Here is an 18,380-nt window from a genome sequence, read left to right as displayed (position 1 = left end):
AATAAAAGTGGCATTTTAATCCAATAATATTTTTGAAGAAAAAAATGTTTCGAATGACATCCGGTTCAACGACGAGTCTCGACTATATTTCAAAATAAAAGCCATCGAGCAAATGAAATCTGACAAATCGTTAGGTTTTCGTTTTGTGTAGTAATATTTTATATGTTCATTATGAAATACACGAAATATTGCTAAATGTATGATTAAACCTTCAACTCTAATGTGATTTTAACAAACTAATTTTGACGTGAGCTATTACTCTGACATTTGAATACCGGATGTGCTTTTTTGACGGCTGTGATTGGTTAATACGAAAATACTAAGGTTCATGTTCTTGCAACTGAAAGTGAGGTGGAAGCAAGTGTCAGGACAATGGAAAAGATTATATGTGACGACCACGGTGAGTCGAAATAATGTACTTTTTTAAGTTTATTACTTTGTTTTGTCCGGTGATTACATGTTGTGCTGAGTTTCAGTAAAATCCTGGTTGAGTTTTACACGTTGTCACTGTCTGAGATCCACATGACAATGCAGTTTCGTTTACTTCTGTTTCTGAACCTATTTTTTCTTGGCTAACTTGCACCGAATAGAAAGTTTAACAGCTTATCTGTATTTTCACAACAGGAAGCGTGTGTATGTTGAAAACGGGCGTGAAAGATGGACCAAGTAAAGGAAAAAGCTTCTACGTCTGCGTTGACAAGCAAGGCTGCGACTTCAGTCAAACCACCAGGTATTCACATCACCAAGGGCACATATTTACTTACTGATTTTAATGTATGCAGAAAGGATGTTATTATACATGCAAAAATTTTGTATATTTACTTACATTATATAACTTTACATGCAAAAATGGTGTCTAATACATGGAAACATGGCAAGACTAGACACAGTTTATAAATCATCATCACTGTGGAAAACCTGCAGTCAGGTCAAGCCAAGTAGCTCAAAGGAGAAATTCATGACACCACTCTCCTCTAACAAAACATCTGAATTTATTCACTAGATCACAGAATCACATCCAAAGTTAGGCACACTCTCATGTTTGTAAATGAGTCTGAGCATCTCCATCGTCAAAATATTTCAGATAGAAACCAACAACAACTACACAAATGTGCACAAATTAATGTTTTTAACTTCTATTTTTGATTTGTGTTATTGTTTTCCTCTCCTCCCAGCATCTCGCCATCCCACTGCCTCCATCATGACGACTCCATGGTTGAACTCCAAGCTCTCACCTACAGTCAGCAACAGCAAAGCTACAAGTAGGTTTGCAGGTGGACTGAGGTTCATTAAACTTAGTGATACAACTAAATTAGACTTTAGGTTTTCTGGACAGAATACATCTTGATTATTACATATCACTGTTTATGATATCTTAATATTAACTGTAAATGAGTTTTTTGTTGTTGTTTTTTTTACAAAATGAAAGCACCACTTCATCTCAGTTTAAGATGAAAAAGGGTTAGAGTGTTAGACATTTTGTTTGTAGGCAACTACACATTGGATCTTTGACTCTTTATTCATTCTGTTTGTGTTTTTTCCCCCCACAGGTTATTCTACAGATGTGTTGTAGGTAAAAAAGAAGGCCAGAGGTGGTGTGGAAACGTGCCTTGGACTGAAGTAAGACATCACCTCACACAGATCTCACCATGCACATTTTTATTTATACATCTGAAATATGTTTGTTCCAACAGTATCTGTGACTTTTATCTCTTCAGTTTGTTCTCATTGCACAGTCAGTATCTGTTTTCTTTCGTCATTGTAGCCAAACAAGGAAAAGAGAAACCCTCTGTCTGACACGCACCTGCAGCCGTCCTGCCTGCCGCCTGTCAGAAACCCTTTTAAAGCCCCGAGCAAACCGGACAAGGAGTCTGAGTGGAAAAAGATGCAGAGTGGTGGAGATAAAGAGAAGGGAAGAGAGGAGAAAGACAGTAAGACCAGTCAGAAGTCTGACGGGAAAGAAAGTAACCAGAAAGAAAACATGCAGAGCGGAGGAGCAGCAGAAGAGAAAGAGGGAGGAGATACATACAGAGGAAAACAACTTCCACCAGGGATGAAGGTGAAGAAGAGAGTTTCAGATGAAGAGAGGAAAAGCCCCATAGGGAACGGTGTCGGTGTGGAGAAAAAGGCAGAAGAGGAAAACACAGAGCAGAGTCAAACAGACAAAGCTGTTTCTACTTCCTCTGTCGGCGCTGAGAAAACTAATCAAACCTCACAGGATCTTCACAAACACTCGGCCCACACACCGACTGCAGCTGAAGCCCGTCAGGTAACAGATGCTGATCCTACGGTCAGGAAGAGCGGCTCCAAGTCTACACCCAGCAGCAGCACGGCAGCTTACAGAGACTCTGGTAAAACCACGAGTCCAACATGTGACAAACCGACACAGTCAGAGTCCAGTCGAACCAAAAACCACCAACACAACAACGATGATAACGAAGATGAAGATGATGATGATGATGATGATGATGATGATGATGATGATGTGGTGGTGTTGGTGTCAGTGAAGCCTCCTGCTCAGAAAACTCCTCCTGCTACAGCTGTACAGAAACCACTCACCACCTTCCCAGGGTTTCAGCCGGCCGCTAAGGTCAAAGGTCAGCAGCAGGATCCCAGAGGGCTGCACAGTCTGCTCACTGCTCAGCTCCAACAGAAGAAGGTGAGTGAAGACCTGAATCATATCATATATGAGGTGCTGCAGCTTTATGGTGCAGATTAGAGCTGGACAAAGACTGAATTTCTCGGACTAATATCAATATTATCAAGAATTATATGAACCTCACACATATGTGCAGCATCTCATTGGTGCAATTTCTTGTGACTTGTTGGTAGATTTAAACCAAAATATGTCTAAATATCTCTATATATGCAACATGACGTATTATTTCAGCTGCAGTGCAAACCTACCACAGGTCTACATCCTCCCTGCTGCATTAGTTTAAAACTGGGGTTAGTCACTGGTAGATAATATAACAGTCAATATAATTGTCCAGTCATCAGTGGAGTTTGCAAACATAACTCTTTGACTGTCACGTGAATGAAACGGAGGTTCTCCTTTGACTTCATCAGTGTGTCTGTGTTGTCTCCGCCCAGGCCACTCTGTCTGTGGTGAACGTGGCGGCTCTGCCGGACAAAGGAGAGAGGCTGAAGACTCAGGTGAAGGAGCTGGAGGACGCTCTGGAGTCTCTGAGCCTCACTGTTGCTGCTCAGCCAGGTAACTTCACTCAGTACAGCACAGGAGCAATCATATCTACACATCATGTAATGGTTTTATACTGTTAAAGTGTGTTTTTAGAGTTCACATCACTCATCAGGCACCAAACCCTGTTCTACAGTAAAACATACTGTATAACATTATCATGTACCTTTAAATCATTTAACATGTAAATCATTGTGTTATTAAATGATATTTCAGTATAGAGGGTATGCACGTGACGTCACGGTACTCGGAAGTCGCTGTGGAACGTCCACTGAGTGGCAAAAAGACGAGTGGCAGAGCCGCCAAAGTTTAAAAACGACACAAGTAACGAAGCGATTTTCTCCGAGCCCATACAAGTCTGACATGTCTAGCTTTGCCAGCATGTACAGCATGCATGACCTAACAGAGCTGCTAAAAGGGCAACGTGACGTAAACGCATACCCTCTATTACAAATTATTCTGTTTCTCGCATTAATTAACAATGATCTATGAATTTACTGTGTTTCTTATACATTGACACAACAATACAGGGACAGAGGAAAAACCTCATTTCAAAATAAAAGATAAAAGCAAAGAGATGAGTAACAAAATGTGAGAGAACAGTAAAAGTTTGCAGAAACAACTTGAGTCCACGTCACAGTTTGTTCACTATGATATTTAAATCCCTCACCACAGAGCCTCAGGGTGGAGGTCACAGCAGCAGCAGCAGCAGCAGCAGCAACGCTTCTCCAGGAGCCAGTCAGGTGAACCCCTTCAGCCGACAGGGCGGCACCGTGCTGCTGCCGGCCCCCCCGGCCCCCGGCCCCTCCCAGCACCAGACCTCTGGAGGCTCCATGGGGCTCAGCATGAGTCAGGTCTACGGCCAGGCGTTCGGAGGTGGGTGGAGCAACGTTGATGTTTTTTGAAGCATTTCTTTTTTCTTTTTTATTGTGAAACACAAGACAAACAACATAACGGACATACAGCAATGGATACACAAGATGTGCGTGTGTAGTTCGAGTGCAGTGTAGTGTGGTGATGGTAATAGTGCAAAGATAAGGAAAGAAATTAAAGAATCACGATGGTGACATAGGTCGCAATAACAAACACGATATAAAGGGTAGTAGGGATAACAGTTGTGATACACATATAGCAAACATAACTCATTATAATACTAATGACAGCATTAATTCTGAAGGTAAGAAGGAAGAAATGGGGACAGCCGGGATAAAGGATGAAAGAATGAAACAAGGGAAGAGGGAGCAGAGGATGGATGCTTAAGTGGAATTGGACGTGAGTGAATAAATAAAAATATAATAAAATGAATGAAAGAAGCTGTGCGAATGGGAGGAAGACAGAAAAAAAAAAGTTAAATAAATAAAGTTAATAAATAAGGAGAGAAAACCAAAAACGATTGAACAAGTAAATGCATGTGGAATGTCACATTGACGAGATGCATCAGGTCCCGTTGATCGGCCAGGCATTGGACCGTGGACCCCCGCCCCGCCACTTCCAGCCACCCCGGGTCGCCCCCAGCCCACCTTTCACTTTCCTTTGTTTTTGTTAGTGTGGTGCATTAAGCATTTCTGTGATTCTCTTGGTTTAATTTTCTCCTTCGCTTCTTTCTTTCCAGCGAACCCAGAGGCTCAGGCGTTTTACGGCGGCAGGATGACCAACGACCGTCTGCTGGCGGTGAAGAACGCCACCTGCGAGGCCATCGACCATCTCCACAAATCCCTGGAGACCTGCCCCGACCCCGAGGCCGAGGTCCCCGACCCCAAAGGCATCAAGGTATCGTAACGCTCTGCTGCCGCCTCGACCACCAGGTCTGTGTCTAAATGTCTTCATACTTCAGGCTGTATTCAGGGTTCCCACTCGTCCTGGGAAACCTGGAAAATGGTCGACCAATTTTCCAGTCATGGAAAACTCAAAAAAAGTCATATGTTTTGGAAATGCTTAAAGGGATAGTGTGCAACATTTTGACAAATTGGCCCATTGCCATAATCCCTATAGTTATAGCAGTAGGTTCGTTACCTTTAATTGTTGGTGCAAGCTATTTTTAGAACGGCGGAGCAGAGCCGCAAGCTGGTCAGAGCTACGCTACGGAGGCTCATGGGATTTCTTGGTTTCCCTCATCAAACTCATCAAATACACAATCCAACAACTCCAAAACGCTCTGGTGGACAAGTTGTGACCTGCACATTCACCACGTTATGAGATAATAACAGAAAGTTACGAGACAGAGTTGTTTTAGAGGTAAATACAGAGACTGCTTGCTGAAAAACTGCCCCCCGACGGGAACGCGCATGAATTTACCTCCAAAACAACTCTGTCTCCGCCAATTTGCCATTGACATGTTTGCATTGTTCTATGATACATTTGTCATAATTTCTAAGCATGTCAGAGATTATTTCATAGGTAAGTTAGAGCCACACATATCTTTAAATCAGACTCCTGGGGCTGAGAGTGGAATAAACATAGAAACAAACTGGTTAAATGTACAAAATAAGGTACAACTGTCGAAAAGAAAACTTTAACTCTAAAGCATGAATAGGATGGAGGATGTGTTAGCAATGCATTTGCCGTGTTAACATGTCTGTCAGACTGTAGCAGCTGAAAATATATCAGAAAAAAAATATATCAAAAATATCCTGGAAAAAATGATTTCAAGGAAGGAGTGGGAGAACCCTGATATTGTATTCCCTGAAGCTCTTGGCAAGTTGCCATGGAAACAAAGCATCTGCAGTTCATATATCTATGTCTTTTCTTTCTGACCGATCCATCATGTGACTCTAATAACCCTGTCCTGTGGTCAGGTGACGCTCCTGGCCCATCAGAGGAGAGCGCTGGCCTGGCTGCTCTGGAGAGAAGCCCAGAATCCCTGTGGAGGAATTCTGGGTATGTTGAACCATTCAATGTGAACTTTATTTAAAATGTTCGACCATGTTGGACAGGGATGGAAAATGGCTCAGTGGAAAGAAGCCAGTGAGACGTGTTTTGTTATGAGGGTCACAAAGGCAATTTATTTATTATGTTATGCTGTCAGAAAAGCTTCTTTATTAATTGTTGTGATCTCTTTGTTTCTTCCTCTTGTTCTTCTCCCTCTGGACTCAGCGGACGACATGGGTCTGGGGAAAACTCTGACCATGATCGCTCTCATACTGAACAAGAAGGTGAAGGCGAAAGACGAAGACGGAAAGAAGGAGGAGAAGAAACTGGAGAAGTGGATCTCAAAAACTGGTAAGAAGGAGGTTTTTTTTTATTATTTATTTATTCTATCAGGCTCAGTTCTGTCTATGCAATTTAATAATACAATTTAAACTACATATTTCTCTCTCTTTTTTTCCATCTGTCTTTGTTTGTGTGTGTTTTTCTTCATGGTCCAGACTCCAGCCTCGTGGCGTCTAAAGGAACTCTGATCATCTGTCCTGCCTCCCTCATTCACCACTGGAAGAAGGAGATCGAGCGACACGTGAAGTCGGGCCGGTTGACGGTTTATCTGTACCACGGCCCCAACAGGGAGAGGAGCGCCAAAGTGTGAGGGAGACGTGCGACACACACGCGCACACACACACACACATACACACTCCGTTCCCATAAGAGAAAATGCAGCTGCAAGGAAACAAAACAAAACCCCATTGGGAGTCAGAACCGTCAAAGAATTTACAGTATTTTCACCTGAAAATCAAACACTGATATTAACAGGGTTCCTACGCAAGTATGGAAAGTATGGAAAAGTATGGAATTTGATTTTATACATTTCCAGGTCTGGAAAAGTATGGAAATGGAAACTATTGTATGGAAATATATTTATCTTAATACTTATCTAGGTTTGGTCTCATCTGAAGTTATTTGGGTTAATTATTTTGTATGCGCTATTGTACCGAGCTACAATCTCCAGGAAGTTATTTGGTCACATAATGGCATACACATTCAGAATAATGAAAACAAATGATAAATTGCATGCTTTTTTAATATTATGAACATCTATTTACTCAAATATCACAAATAATTTGATTTTTTTTACCGAGAAGTCTGGAAACTAGGGTCTGGAAAAAGTATGGAATTTGGAAATTTCAAATGTGTAGGAACCCTGTATTAAACTATTACTACAGGCAAGACAATTTTATTTGTATAGCCCATTTTTACAAGCAGTTTGTCTCAAAGGGCTTTACATAGCATCTTAACAACATCCTCTGCCCTTAGACCCTCACATCGACTGAGGAAAAACTCCACGGAAAACCCTTTTAACAGGGAAAAACAGGAGAAACCTCAGGGTGAGCAACAGAGGAGGAATCCCTCACCCAAGACGGACAGACGTGCAATAGATGTTGTTACAGACAAGAAAACAGTTTATAACACAGAATATGGAAAAACATGAAAATGGAAATGGATTAACAGCACTTCAACTGAACAGTAATTAGAGATATTGCTTAGTTTCCTGTCACGTCTTTATCCTCAAATCAATTTCACTTATGTCAAAGCACTTTTGAAAATGAAAACTTGTAATCCCAGATTTTTCTGGCGACTAGAGCTGAGCTTTTTTTTTTTTTTTTTCATTTCATTTTTCATTTCATATACTTTAATTGTCCCCGTAGGGCAATTTGTCGTGGACTCTCAGATGGTCCGCAGTTTACAAATAAAAGAAGAACAGCAACATTGAATGATCGCACCAGGCGACAAACATCACACATGCGAGACAAGTACACAGCAGCAATCGATCAATTACCCGTACTGTTACAGTACACAGCAGCATAAAATATCAATCAATGAATCAATCAATCATTTTTGAAGTGGGAAAGTGAGAACATAGAGACAGCTGAGCCCCACTGTGATGTTTACTGGACTCTCTGTGACTTTATTTATGGCTTTCTTGCACATAAATATAAGAAAAGTCAAAATGACTCCCACTCTGGAGCAATCACACAACACACAGAGGATTCATGAAAACCTGTGAGGCTCCAACAAGAACAGTCAAACTGAGTTAAATGTCCCGTGTCTGTGTCCCTCAGTCTGTCTGATTACGACGTGGTGGTGACCACGTACAGTCTGGTCTCCAAGGAGGTTCCAGTCCAGAAGGAGGAGAGCGACAAACCCACAGAGGAGACGGATGTCGTGGTGAGGAGGAATATTTATTAATTAAAGAAGTAAATCAACAGTTCAACCACAGTTAAAGGAGAATTCCGGTCATTTTTGACCCCTAAATCATTGTCCTGATGGTCACCCAGTGTTGGGGGGAGCAAAAAACGCGACTAAAATTGATGCAGGCAAACCAGAGTTACACCATGGCGAGACGGTGCTAGGGATAGCGACAACGCTAAAGTATGAGGGCAATTTTTTCAACCACTTTTTCCTTGTTGTGATGATTTCTTTACAAAAATAAACGGTCGAACAGTGCAGTCAGTGGTAATGTCCAAAATATCTCTGACCGTTTATTTTTGTAAAGAAATCATCACAACAAGGAAAAAGTGTTTTCCTTGTGTTTCTGTGGCGGGGAGAAGGCGCTCGAATAGTAATGTCTTTCCGGGATGTTTCAGAGTTCGGCTGTCTGAGGAGAGTGATTACATGCAAAAACACAAAGTTTATACTGTTTATACCGTACACTATATGAGTTCAGTGGTGTCTCTAAGGATTCCAGTCATGTACCATAGATATTTGATTGTTTTTTGAGTGTTTGTTGTGGTTGAAAAAAATGCCCCCATAGTTTAGCGTTGTCGCTATCGCTAGCGCCGGGTAGCCATGGTGTAACTACGGTTTGCCTGCATCAATTTTAGTCGCTTTTTTTGCTCCCCCCAACACTGGGTGACCATCAGGACAACAATCTAGGGGTCAAAAATGACCGGAAATCTCCTTTAATAATCATGATAATAACCCCCCCACCCCTCCATGTGATTCTCCCTCAGCCGGCGTCCTCCGGTCCTCTGCTGCGAGTGGCCTGGGCCCGCGTGATCCTGGACGAAGCTCACAACATCAAAAACCCCAAAGTGCAGACGTCCATGGCCGTCTGTCAGCTGAGGGCCCGCGCTCGCTGGGCCGTCACCGGGACGCCCATCCAGAACAACCTGCTGGACATGTACTCGCTGCTCAAGTACGACACACACACAGTGACCAGCTGCTGTTTTATTTACATTTGTACCATTTTATTTTTTTTAATTAGTACAAATTTAAACTTGCTATATAACCCCATAAAAGAAAAAAGAAATTATGAATATTCATAGAATTCATTTGAATTCTATTCAGGAGGAAATCTGCTTCGTTAAAACTGATTAATCATCTTCCAGGAGAGCAGGGTTATGAATGAAAAGTGTTAGGGTTTTTTTTTCTTCTTTTTTTCCCAACATTATCTTTATTGAGTTTTCAAAATGTTTCCCATGATATACAGAAATAAGAGTGCTCTTACATCGAAGGAAACGTCTATTGTCCAGCATTCAAATGTTCAATTCAACGTCCTTCTTTGCGTTTAAGTCAGGTATTTATGAGATAACATAACAGAGCAACACTGAGGTGAAAGTACAAAGTACATGACCTGACTGAATCAAATAAAGAAAAGATTCACATGGAATAAAGAAATCAAGTATAAACAGAAAGGAAATTATTTTAGGACACTGCAGAGGACTACTGATAATTACGCCTTGTCTGCCTCATTCGACACATTATTTAAATCCACACTGACACAAAATGTCTTAGAAAAGGCCTCAAGGTGGCGCTATTGCTTAATGTCAACTCTCCACTTTGAAGTGCATTAAATCCTTTTTTAAGAGTGTTTAAAATCAGTTGTTCTGAGTTCACGTCGTCTCGTGTTGCAGAAAGAAGAAACACGGATGAGTTAAAATTACGCTTTATTGCCACAATAATACATTAATAAACATTGTTATATCTCCGGTGAAGATGGTTTGGTAGAGACGAGCCGACTCGACCGACCGACCGACTAACTGAACCGTCCCCGTCCCGTCTCTCAGGTTTCTTCGTTGTTCTCCGTTTGACGAGTACAAACTGTGGAAAGCTCAGGTGGACAACGGCTCCAAGAGAGGAAGAGAGAGGCTGAACATCCTGACCAGGACTCTGCTGCTGCGACGAACCAAAACCCAGACGGACTCCGCAGGAAAACCACTGGTACGCACACACACACACACGCACGCACGCACACACACACACACACACACACACACACACACACACACACACTGGACTCTCTCTGCTGACTCTTGGTCTCAGGCTGAAGTGAAACGTTGAATGTTCCAGGTGTCTCTTCCTGACCGGACCTGTGAGGTGCATCAACTCAAACTGTCGGAGGATGAGAAGGCCGTGTACGACGTCGTCTTCGCCCAGTCCAGGTAACACAACCAACATCCTTCCTCTCTCTGATGTTTCCCCATTAAAGCCTTAAAGGGATAGTTCACCCAAAATTCAAATTTCACTCATTATCTACTCCCCCTCATGTCAACTAAGGGCTGGGAGAAGTTTCAGAGTCCTCCGTGGCTTCTCTGAGTTACAGGGGGTCTCGGCGTAGCAGTGCATGTCCATATAACGGTTGCAAATGGATACCAACTGTCTTCGTAACAAAAAGACACACCAAAAAACATCCAAATACCTCCATGCTGCTCGCATGTAATGTCCGTCTTGTATTGAAGCCCCGAAATGCGAAATTGTCCCGAAAAATAATTAAATAAGTCTATTTTTCAAGCTTGTTTTGTAGCGGATGCTCCTCTTCCCGGTTCGTCAAATTTGGACGAACTGGGAAGAGGAGCTTCCGCTACAAAACAAAAAATATATAGATATAACTAGTGATTTTTTTTTCTAGATCCACTCTGCAGAACTACCTGAAGAGACACGAGGGAAATGACGCGACCAAGGCGAACAAGTCCAGCTCCAGCCCCGGCTCCAATCCCTTCAATAAAGGTGAGAGCCTCAGTTCCTGATGGGTCAGACAGGTCAAATATCACCTCAAGTTTTTATTTTATGTTGTACATTTGCTTAATGATTATTGTGTATTGATTCTTTGTGTGTGTGTGTGTGTGTTCCCTCTCCAGTGGCCCAGGAGTTCGGCGTGTCTCAGTCCGACCCGGTCGTGTCCGGCACCCAGCAGGCGTCCAGCACCGTCCACATCCTGTCCCTGCTGCTGCGCCTCCGACAGTGCTGCTGCCACCTGTCCCTCCTCAAGAAGGTACACACACACAGCTTTGTCACTTTTGTCCTTAATTTAAAGGGTTAGTTCAACACTTTGGCAAATTGGCCCATTGGCATAATCCCTATAGTCATAGCAGTAGGTTCGTTACTTTTATTTGTCGGTGCAAGCTGTTTTTAGAACGGCGGAGCAGAGCCGTGAGCTGCTCAGAGCTACGCAACGGAGGCTCATGGGATTTCTTGGTTTCCCTCATCAAACTCATCAAATACACAATCCAACAACTCCAAAACGCTCTGGTGGACAAGTTGTGACCTGCACATTCACCACGCTATGAGATAATAACACAACGTTACCAGACAGAGTTGTTTTAGAGGGAAATTCATGCAAAACTGCTGATGCGCGTTGCCTTCAGGGACAGTTTTTCAGCAAGCAGACTCTGTATTTACCTCAGTTTCGTAACGTTTCATTATTATCTCATAGCGTGGTGAATGTGCAGGTCACAACTTGTCCACCAGAGCATTTTGGAGTTTTTGGATTGTGTATTTAATGAGTTTGATGAGGGAAACCAAGAAATCCCCTGAGCAGCTTGCGGCTCTGCTTCGCCGTTCTAAAAATAGCTAACCTACTACTATGACTATAGGGATTATGGCAATGGGCCAATTTGCCAAAATGTTGAACTATCCCTTTAAAAACAACAACAACAAAGAACTGATTTTTCCGTCCTCATCTCTCTCTCTGCTCAGACTCTGGACACGTCGGAGCTGCAGGGCGACGGGATCGTCTTGTCTCTGGAGGAGCAGCTCAACGCTCTGTCGCTCTCCTCCAGCCCGTCGTCGTCGGGCCCCGACCCCAAAGACACCGTCGCCCTCAACGGCACCCGCTTCTCCTCCAAGCTGTTTGAGGAGAACAGCCAGAGCACCAAGGTGGGGAAAGTAAAGTACCGAGCTCAGCAGGAGAAGAAAGACAGAATCAATATATCAATAAATGGTTTATTTGAAGGTGTTGGATCTCTTTACACTTCAGTTTTATAAGGTCTAGTATTCTGTCCTCAGTGTGTGACTATACACAAATTGACAGATAGCACACAAGCTCCAAGAGAAACTCAGAGGCGGGAATGAAGTTGAAGGGCCTTTACTGAGGTCTTGAAACTATTTTTGTGAAACTGAAATGATACAGAAAAATAACTAAGTTATTATGTTAGTTTAGTATTGTCACTAAACTAACATAATACATTCACAGGAATGATAATGCAAATAGCTGTAGGCTGTTAGCTTAGCATTAGCACAATTTACATGTGAATAAAATAAACATTTATATAATATTCCAAAAATGCACTACAGGAATCTGTGTAAGGACATAATTAACTAAAATCGTGAACAATACTCACAAGCTATAATTTCCTAGACACAAGCAGCGGGAGGAAAAAGATAATAGCAAGCAGACCACATGTAGAAGCTATGCATTTCCCGCTCATACTCTGCACACTGTCATGTGACTAAAACTACCTTTCAAAATAAAAGCTTAACATGACATCTAGAAAACATTAAAAGGAGGAAGAGATGGAGAAATAGATAGATTTTCTTTCTTTTTTTTAATTTATTCATGAATTTTATTTTCATTAGGAGGAGCAGTTAATTTCCACATGATATTATAATGATGTAAATAAATAATAAGCAACGATAATTCTTTTAAAACACACGTCCTGTGTTTTTATTTGCTTATTTGTGAGTTGCAAACAAGACTTTGTAATATGAACTGTAATTCAGTAACATCCCAGCAGACAACGGCGCCACGTCGACTTGTTTTCCTGTATCACCGATGATGTTTTAACACATTTTAACAACAAATTATCTGATACTTCAACTATGATTTTCCAGATTGCTGCTATCGTCTCTGAGCTGAAGGCAATCAGACAGAAGGACGACGATCAGAAAAGGTAAAAAACTAGTCTCATATGATCTTTTAAAGGGATACTTCACCCAAAATCGATAATTCACCAATTTTCTACTCACCGTCATGCCAAGGAAGGGTTTGGAGAACTTTCAGAGTCATCAAAACGTTTTTGGAGTTCCAGGGGGGGTCCGGCTGGTGACGGTGGCGGATAAAGTTCACTTTTGAATCGTCCAAAACACAAACTATGAAACATCCAGATACCTCCATACTGCTCGTCTGTACTGACCCAAGTGTCCTGAAGCCGCAACATGAAAAAGTTGTTGGGAAAAAATTTTTATTTTTTATTTTTTTACATATTTGCTGCGAGATGTTCGTTCATCGTTGTAAACCATTGGATGTTTGATGTAAACACGGAAGAACATCTTGTGCAGCCACTGGCAGCTACTACTACAACAAGGCTAAAAACAGAGATCAAAATTTTTCATGTGGCGGCTTCAGGACACTTGGGTCAGTACAGACGAGCAGTATGGAAGTATCTGGATGTTTCATAGTGTGTGTTTTGGACGATTCAAAAGTGAACTCTATCCGCCGCCATTATATGAAAATCCGTTGCCAGTCGGACCCCCCCCCTGGAACTCCTAAAGCGTTTTGATGACTCCGAAACATCTCCGAACCCTTCCTTGGCATGACACTGAGTAGAAAATTGGTGAATTATTGATTTTGGGTGAAGTATCCCTTTAAAGGATTATACATTGAAATACCATCTGGACATCTGTTAATAATATATAAGCAGTTGCTGCATTTAACCACATGTTGTCTCCTGTCCGGTGATGTGCAGTGTGATCGTGTCCCAGTGGACCAGCATGTTGCGCATCGTGGCCGTTCACCTGCAGCAGATGGGCCTGAGGTACGGCGTCATCGACGGCACGGTCAACCCCAAACGCCGCATGGACCTGGTGGAAGAGTTCAACACGAACCCCAAAGGACCACAGGTGACCCCCACCACCCACCACACCACCACAGATACACGACGGCTTCTTATTCTTACATTCCTGTTTCCTGATCCTGTTTAGCTCTGGACAGATACAAAATGTTGATTTGTAATGTTTTATTTTGATGTGTTTAAAGCAGAGGTGGGTAGTAACGCGCTACATTTACTCCGTTACATTTACTTGAGTAACTTTTTGGATAAATGGTACTTCCAAGAGTAGTTTCAATGCAGCATACTTGTTACTTTTACTTGAGTGCATTTCTTTAGAAGAAGCGGTACTTTTACTCCGTTACATTGAGCTTCATTCCGGTCGCTACTCGCTACTTTTTCTTATTGATCCAATGTGCGATCTGTTTGTTAATGTTTTAATGGAGATACTTCCGAGCCTCTGTCACATGACTCCGTTTAACCAATCAGACAGAGCCAGGCAGTCACATGACCGCACACAAAATCTCCGCGGTAAACAGGGTGGCCACTCCGCCTCAAATTTGAGAAACTCCGGCTAGTAAATGATTAGGATGACCTAGTCAGCCCTGGTATGTCATCGTGGATAATGTCCGTGAAGGTTCTCAGTCATCCAGGTCGTCTTATTCTTCTTCCTCCCCAGGAAGTTTAAACCCCATACACACCACATGTGACTCCTAGCCACATGACCGCCCCTCCAGTTTCGGGGGTGTGGTCATGTGACTTTGGTTTCACTAGAAACCAATCATAGGACCCCCACACACACACACACACACACACACACACAGTCACAGATAGACACACAGACACCACACCCACACAAAGAGCTTATGGACAGTTCATAGACCTTTCATAGATAGGCCTATGTAAGTTATTGTGGCTGAATTTGTCTTCATTTATGTTACTTTGTCATTTAGGCTTTTGTCTTGGTTGTTAAATGTTGTTCTTTGGCAATATCTGGATTTTTTCATTGCTATTATATTTTTGTGTATTTGATTAGGCCAACATTTACGCGCTGATCATTAAACGAACAAATCAGAGGTTACTCAGCAGTTACTCAGTACTTGAGTAGCTTTTTCACCAAGTACTTTCTTCTCTTACTCAAGTAAATGTTTGAATGGCTACTTTTTACTTTTACTTGAGTAACATTATTCTAAAGTAACTATACTCTTTTGGATAAACACTTGTATAAAAGAACCATTGTTCCTGTCCTACTCCATTTGACTCCCTGATGAAGGCTAGACGCCGAAACGCGTCAGAGTTTTTTAATTGTCGTTTTGACCATGCCATAATTTAATAAAGGCATTTTATAGTTAAGAGAGTGCCTTGGAATTTTTCTTTTGTTTTCCTAACTATACTCTTACTTGAGTACAATTTTTGGCTACTCTACCGAACCTCTGGTTTAAAGTAAACTCATCAAGCACAGACTGTGAAAATGAAATTCTCTCAAGAGAAGAGAGGATTCATACTGGACTTTCATATTGTGAGTACATGTGAATATTGATTGTTGATCCTGCCGTGTTCTCTGCTGAAGGTGATGCTGGTGTCTCTTTGTGCTGGAGGCGTTGGACTCAACCTCACTGGAGGGAACCACCTCTTCCTCATTGACATGCACTGGTGAGACACACACACACACACACACACACATAGACACACAAGTTGGTGTTTGTTTTCCTCTGCTTGATGTAACCAGCTGTATGTACAGTGCGTGTTGTTTCTTTAGTGATATTGGACTGGATTTCACATTTTGTATACTTAATATTACCACAGCTCATCAACATACCTTCAGCTCTCAGTTCAAATGCAGCATGACCCACTTCCTTAACTTCACTTTAACTGCTCGATTCAACATTTACAGGCAAATAATAAATAATTAAGATTTTAATACGTTACAACAGTGGTTCTTAAGTTTTTCTCACATTTTTTCCAGAAATATTACATTTGTTGCCAGAAATTTCTTGACATTTTTCCAAAAACTCACACCACTAACTCCCAGTAATTTGAACGTACATTGACTAAAAAAAAGTAACGTTATTCAGTCTCAGAACAAATATTTGTGTATTGTTTGCGTAATGGTAAATTTGAATATTCCTTTGTTTTAATCACTTGTGACGTCCCCACCCCCTGCTTTCCCTCCAAGGTATCAGATCTTCTTTTGTTTGTGTATTTTAATGTCTAAACCTTGTAATTGCATTTCAAGTTTCGGAGACACCCAACCTCTCACTTTCTCATGATATACTCAAACCCTTTTGTATTTTAAATTGTGTTGATTAGGCAAGGCAAGGCATCTTTATTTATATAGCGCATTTCATACCAAGGCAACTAAATGTGCTTTACATAAAGACAGAACATTAAAAAAAGAAGCATAAAACAGAATAAAAACAAACAAAACACTAAAAACAGAGTTGTTTAGGTTTTCCCCATGTTCAGGGTCGTTCTTTGCCATCTCCGCTCGGGTGAGGATTGACCTTTCTTTGCAAGGAAATAAAAAGCTTGTCGCCCGACGAAGTCTCTATTTCATTATTCACCAACAGCAAATGGCTAAAATTTCCACAACATTTGTTTCAAAATTTTGTCCAATGGGGGGTCTGTGGTCTAATTTGTGTCAGTTTAGGGGGATCCTTGATGTAAAAAGGTTTGAGAACCACTGCATTACAACCTTTTTACAGCGTCTACAGCAGCTAGTCAGTAGCAGTAGCGATTATATAGTAGAAGATGATGCTACGTGTTCACTTAAAACAATGGTTGGGTTTCTAACCTGTGAACCATGAACGCCCTGACAGGAATCCAGCCTTGGAGGATCAGGCCTGTGACCGGATCTACAGAGTTGGACAGAGGAGAGACGTCACCATCCACAAGTAATATTAATATAATATAATCAGCAGGATAAATATCAGTTATGACTTAACAAAATGTAATATTATGTCTTATTATACCATCATCAGGAAAAATACATGTAATAACACAATAAAGTACACTTAAGGGTTACATAAAGCAGATTTTTAGGCAGGAATGAAAACTATAAATCAATGTATTCATGGGCCAGTGTTTTCCAGAGGTTTGTTCATGGAACATATTTGGGTCATCATTCATTGAAATGTTGTTTTACTGATTTACCTTTGTGTTTGTTGTTTCCAGGTTTGAGTGTGAGGAAACGGTGGAGGAGAAGATTTCAGCGCTGCAGGTGAAGAAGAAGGAGTTGGCCCAGAACGTGTTGTCGGGAACAGGAAGCACCTTCACCAAACTTTCACTGGCTGATCTCAGAATCATATTTGGTGTCTGAGACGAGAGCGAACGGGAGGAAACAAACCTACAGCTACAGCTACAATACCAACACAGCTGCTCATGCACATATCCAACCTTCAGGGCACACGAGAGCTCATTCTCCACCAGGTGTTCAACTTATTGGGCTGAATGTGCCTTTTTTTAATTCTTATTTTCCTTTAGTGTAATTATTCCTCCACCAGTTAAGGACTATTAGCTCTGTTTACTCAGATATTTGCTGCTTTGAACTGATTTATTTCAACAGTATTTAAGTTGATGTGAAATTCACTCTGTAATTCAATAGATGCTGATCTGTTGCTCCAATGCAAAACTGTTGATAAAGATACTACTGTTACTTACAGCTGGAAATCAGATCCATCCACTTGAAACATGCACACTAAAATCATCATGTGACTTCTAGACACAACTACAGATGTATATATCACCTTCATCTGCAAATGCCATAGACACACAGGTGAGGAGCTTCTTGTGGTTTACAATGGCACTTTTTATGTCCTATGCTACACTAAGTGTGACCACCAATTATTTAAGACTGTATATGTTGGTATGCATGTGTCTTATTATTAATAATAATGGTTATTATTGTTAATTTTAGGTAACTTACATAGTGGAGTAAAGCAAATATTTGCTCATACTTTCTTTTAATTTTTTTTTTTCCTTTTTTTCAATTATTATTATTTCCATTATGTGTATTTGGTATGATGCTTTTTAATAAATTCAGGTCATCAGTGTTCATGTGAAAGTCATTTGTATACTAAAGTGAAATGATTTGTGCATTTGAAAAGTGTAGGAGATTAAGAAAGCTATAATTTACTTTAGGGATTTTACAGCCACAGCTGCAAAGGAAAGATGTTGCTCATATTATACTTTTAAAGATCAATGGCAGCTTAATTTCCGAGCATGTTTGTTGAAATACATTTCATGTGTGTCTATTGTAATGTATA

The 18,380-nt window shown here is 41.2% G+C and overlaps 1 protein-coding gene across 1 annotated transcript; it reads left to right on the top strand.

The window, feature by feature from the left end:
• The first annotated feature begins 341 nt into the window (after nucleotides 1–341).
• ttf2 (transcription termination factor, RNA polymerase II) lies at nucleotides 342–18,053 on the top strand. Its single transcript, XM_083997458.1, has 23 exons — nucleotides 342–400; nucleotides 625–730; nucleotides 1,176–1,262; nucleotides 1,551–1,620; nucleotides 1,766–2,659; nucleotides 3,094–3,214; nucleotides 3,875–4,075; nucleotides 4,812–4,969; nucleotides 5,995–6,076; nucleotides 6,293–6,418; nucleotides 6,565–6,715; nucleotides 8,191–8,296; nucleotides 9,082–9,266; nucleotides 10,138–10,291; nucleotides 10,421–10,512; nucleotides 10,980–11,077; nucleotides 11,209–11,342; nucleotides 12,047–12,226; nucleotides 13,181–13,239; nucleotides 14,035–14,188; nucleotides 15,686–15,768; nucleotides 16,935–17,009; nucleotides 17,290–18,053. The coding sequence occupies exons 1-23, from the start codon at nucleotides 373–375 to the stop codon at nucleotides 17,432–17,434; spliced, it is 3,489 nt and encodes a 1,162-aa protein (XP_083853584.1). The 5' UTR covers nucleotides 342–372; the 3' UTR covers nucleotides 17,435–18,053.
• Nucleotides 18,054–18,380: the final 327 nt, after the last annotated feature.

Source organism: Trachurus trachurus (genome assembly GCF_905171665.1).
Source record: "Trachurus trachurus genome assembly, chromosome: 21".
NCBI classification, from domain to species: domain Eukaryota; kingdom Metazoa; phylum Chordata; class Actinopteri; order Carangiformes; family Carangidae; genus Trachurus; species Trachurus trachurus.
Note: the sequence above shows the minus strand (reverse complement) of the source record. Positions and strands in the feature narration are given on the sequence as shown.

Bases quoted from the DNA above. Each gene is read 5' to 3' on its own strand.
- ttf2 (XM_083997458.1), top strand. From the start codon at position 373: ATGGAAAAGATTATATGTGACGACCACG. The intron at 4,076-4,811 runs GTGGGTGGAGCA...CTTTCTTTCCAG, and splicing joins CTACGGCCAGGCGTTCGGAG to CGAACCCAGAGGCTCAGGCG. The intron at 8,297-9,081 runs GTGAGGAGGAAT...ATTCTCCCTCAG, and splicing joins CAGAGGAGACGGATGTCGTG to CCGGCGTCCTCCGGTCCTCT.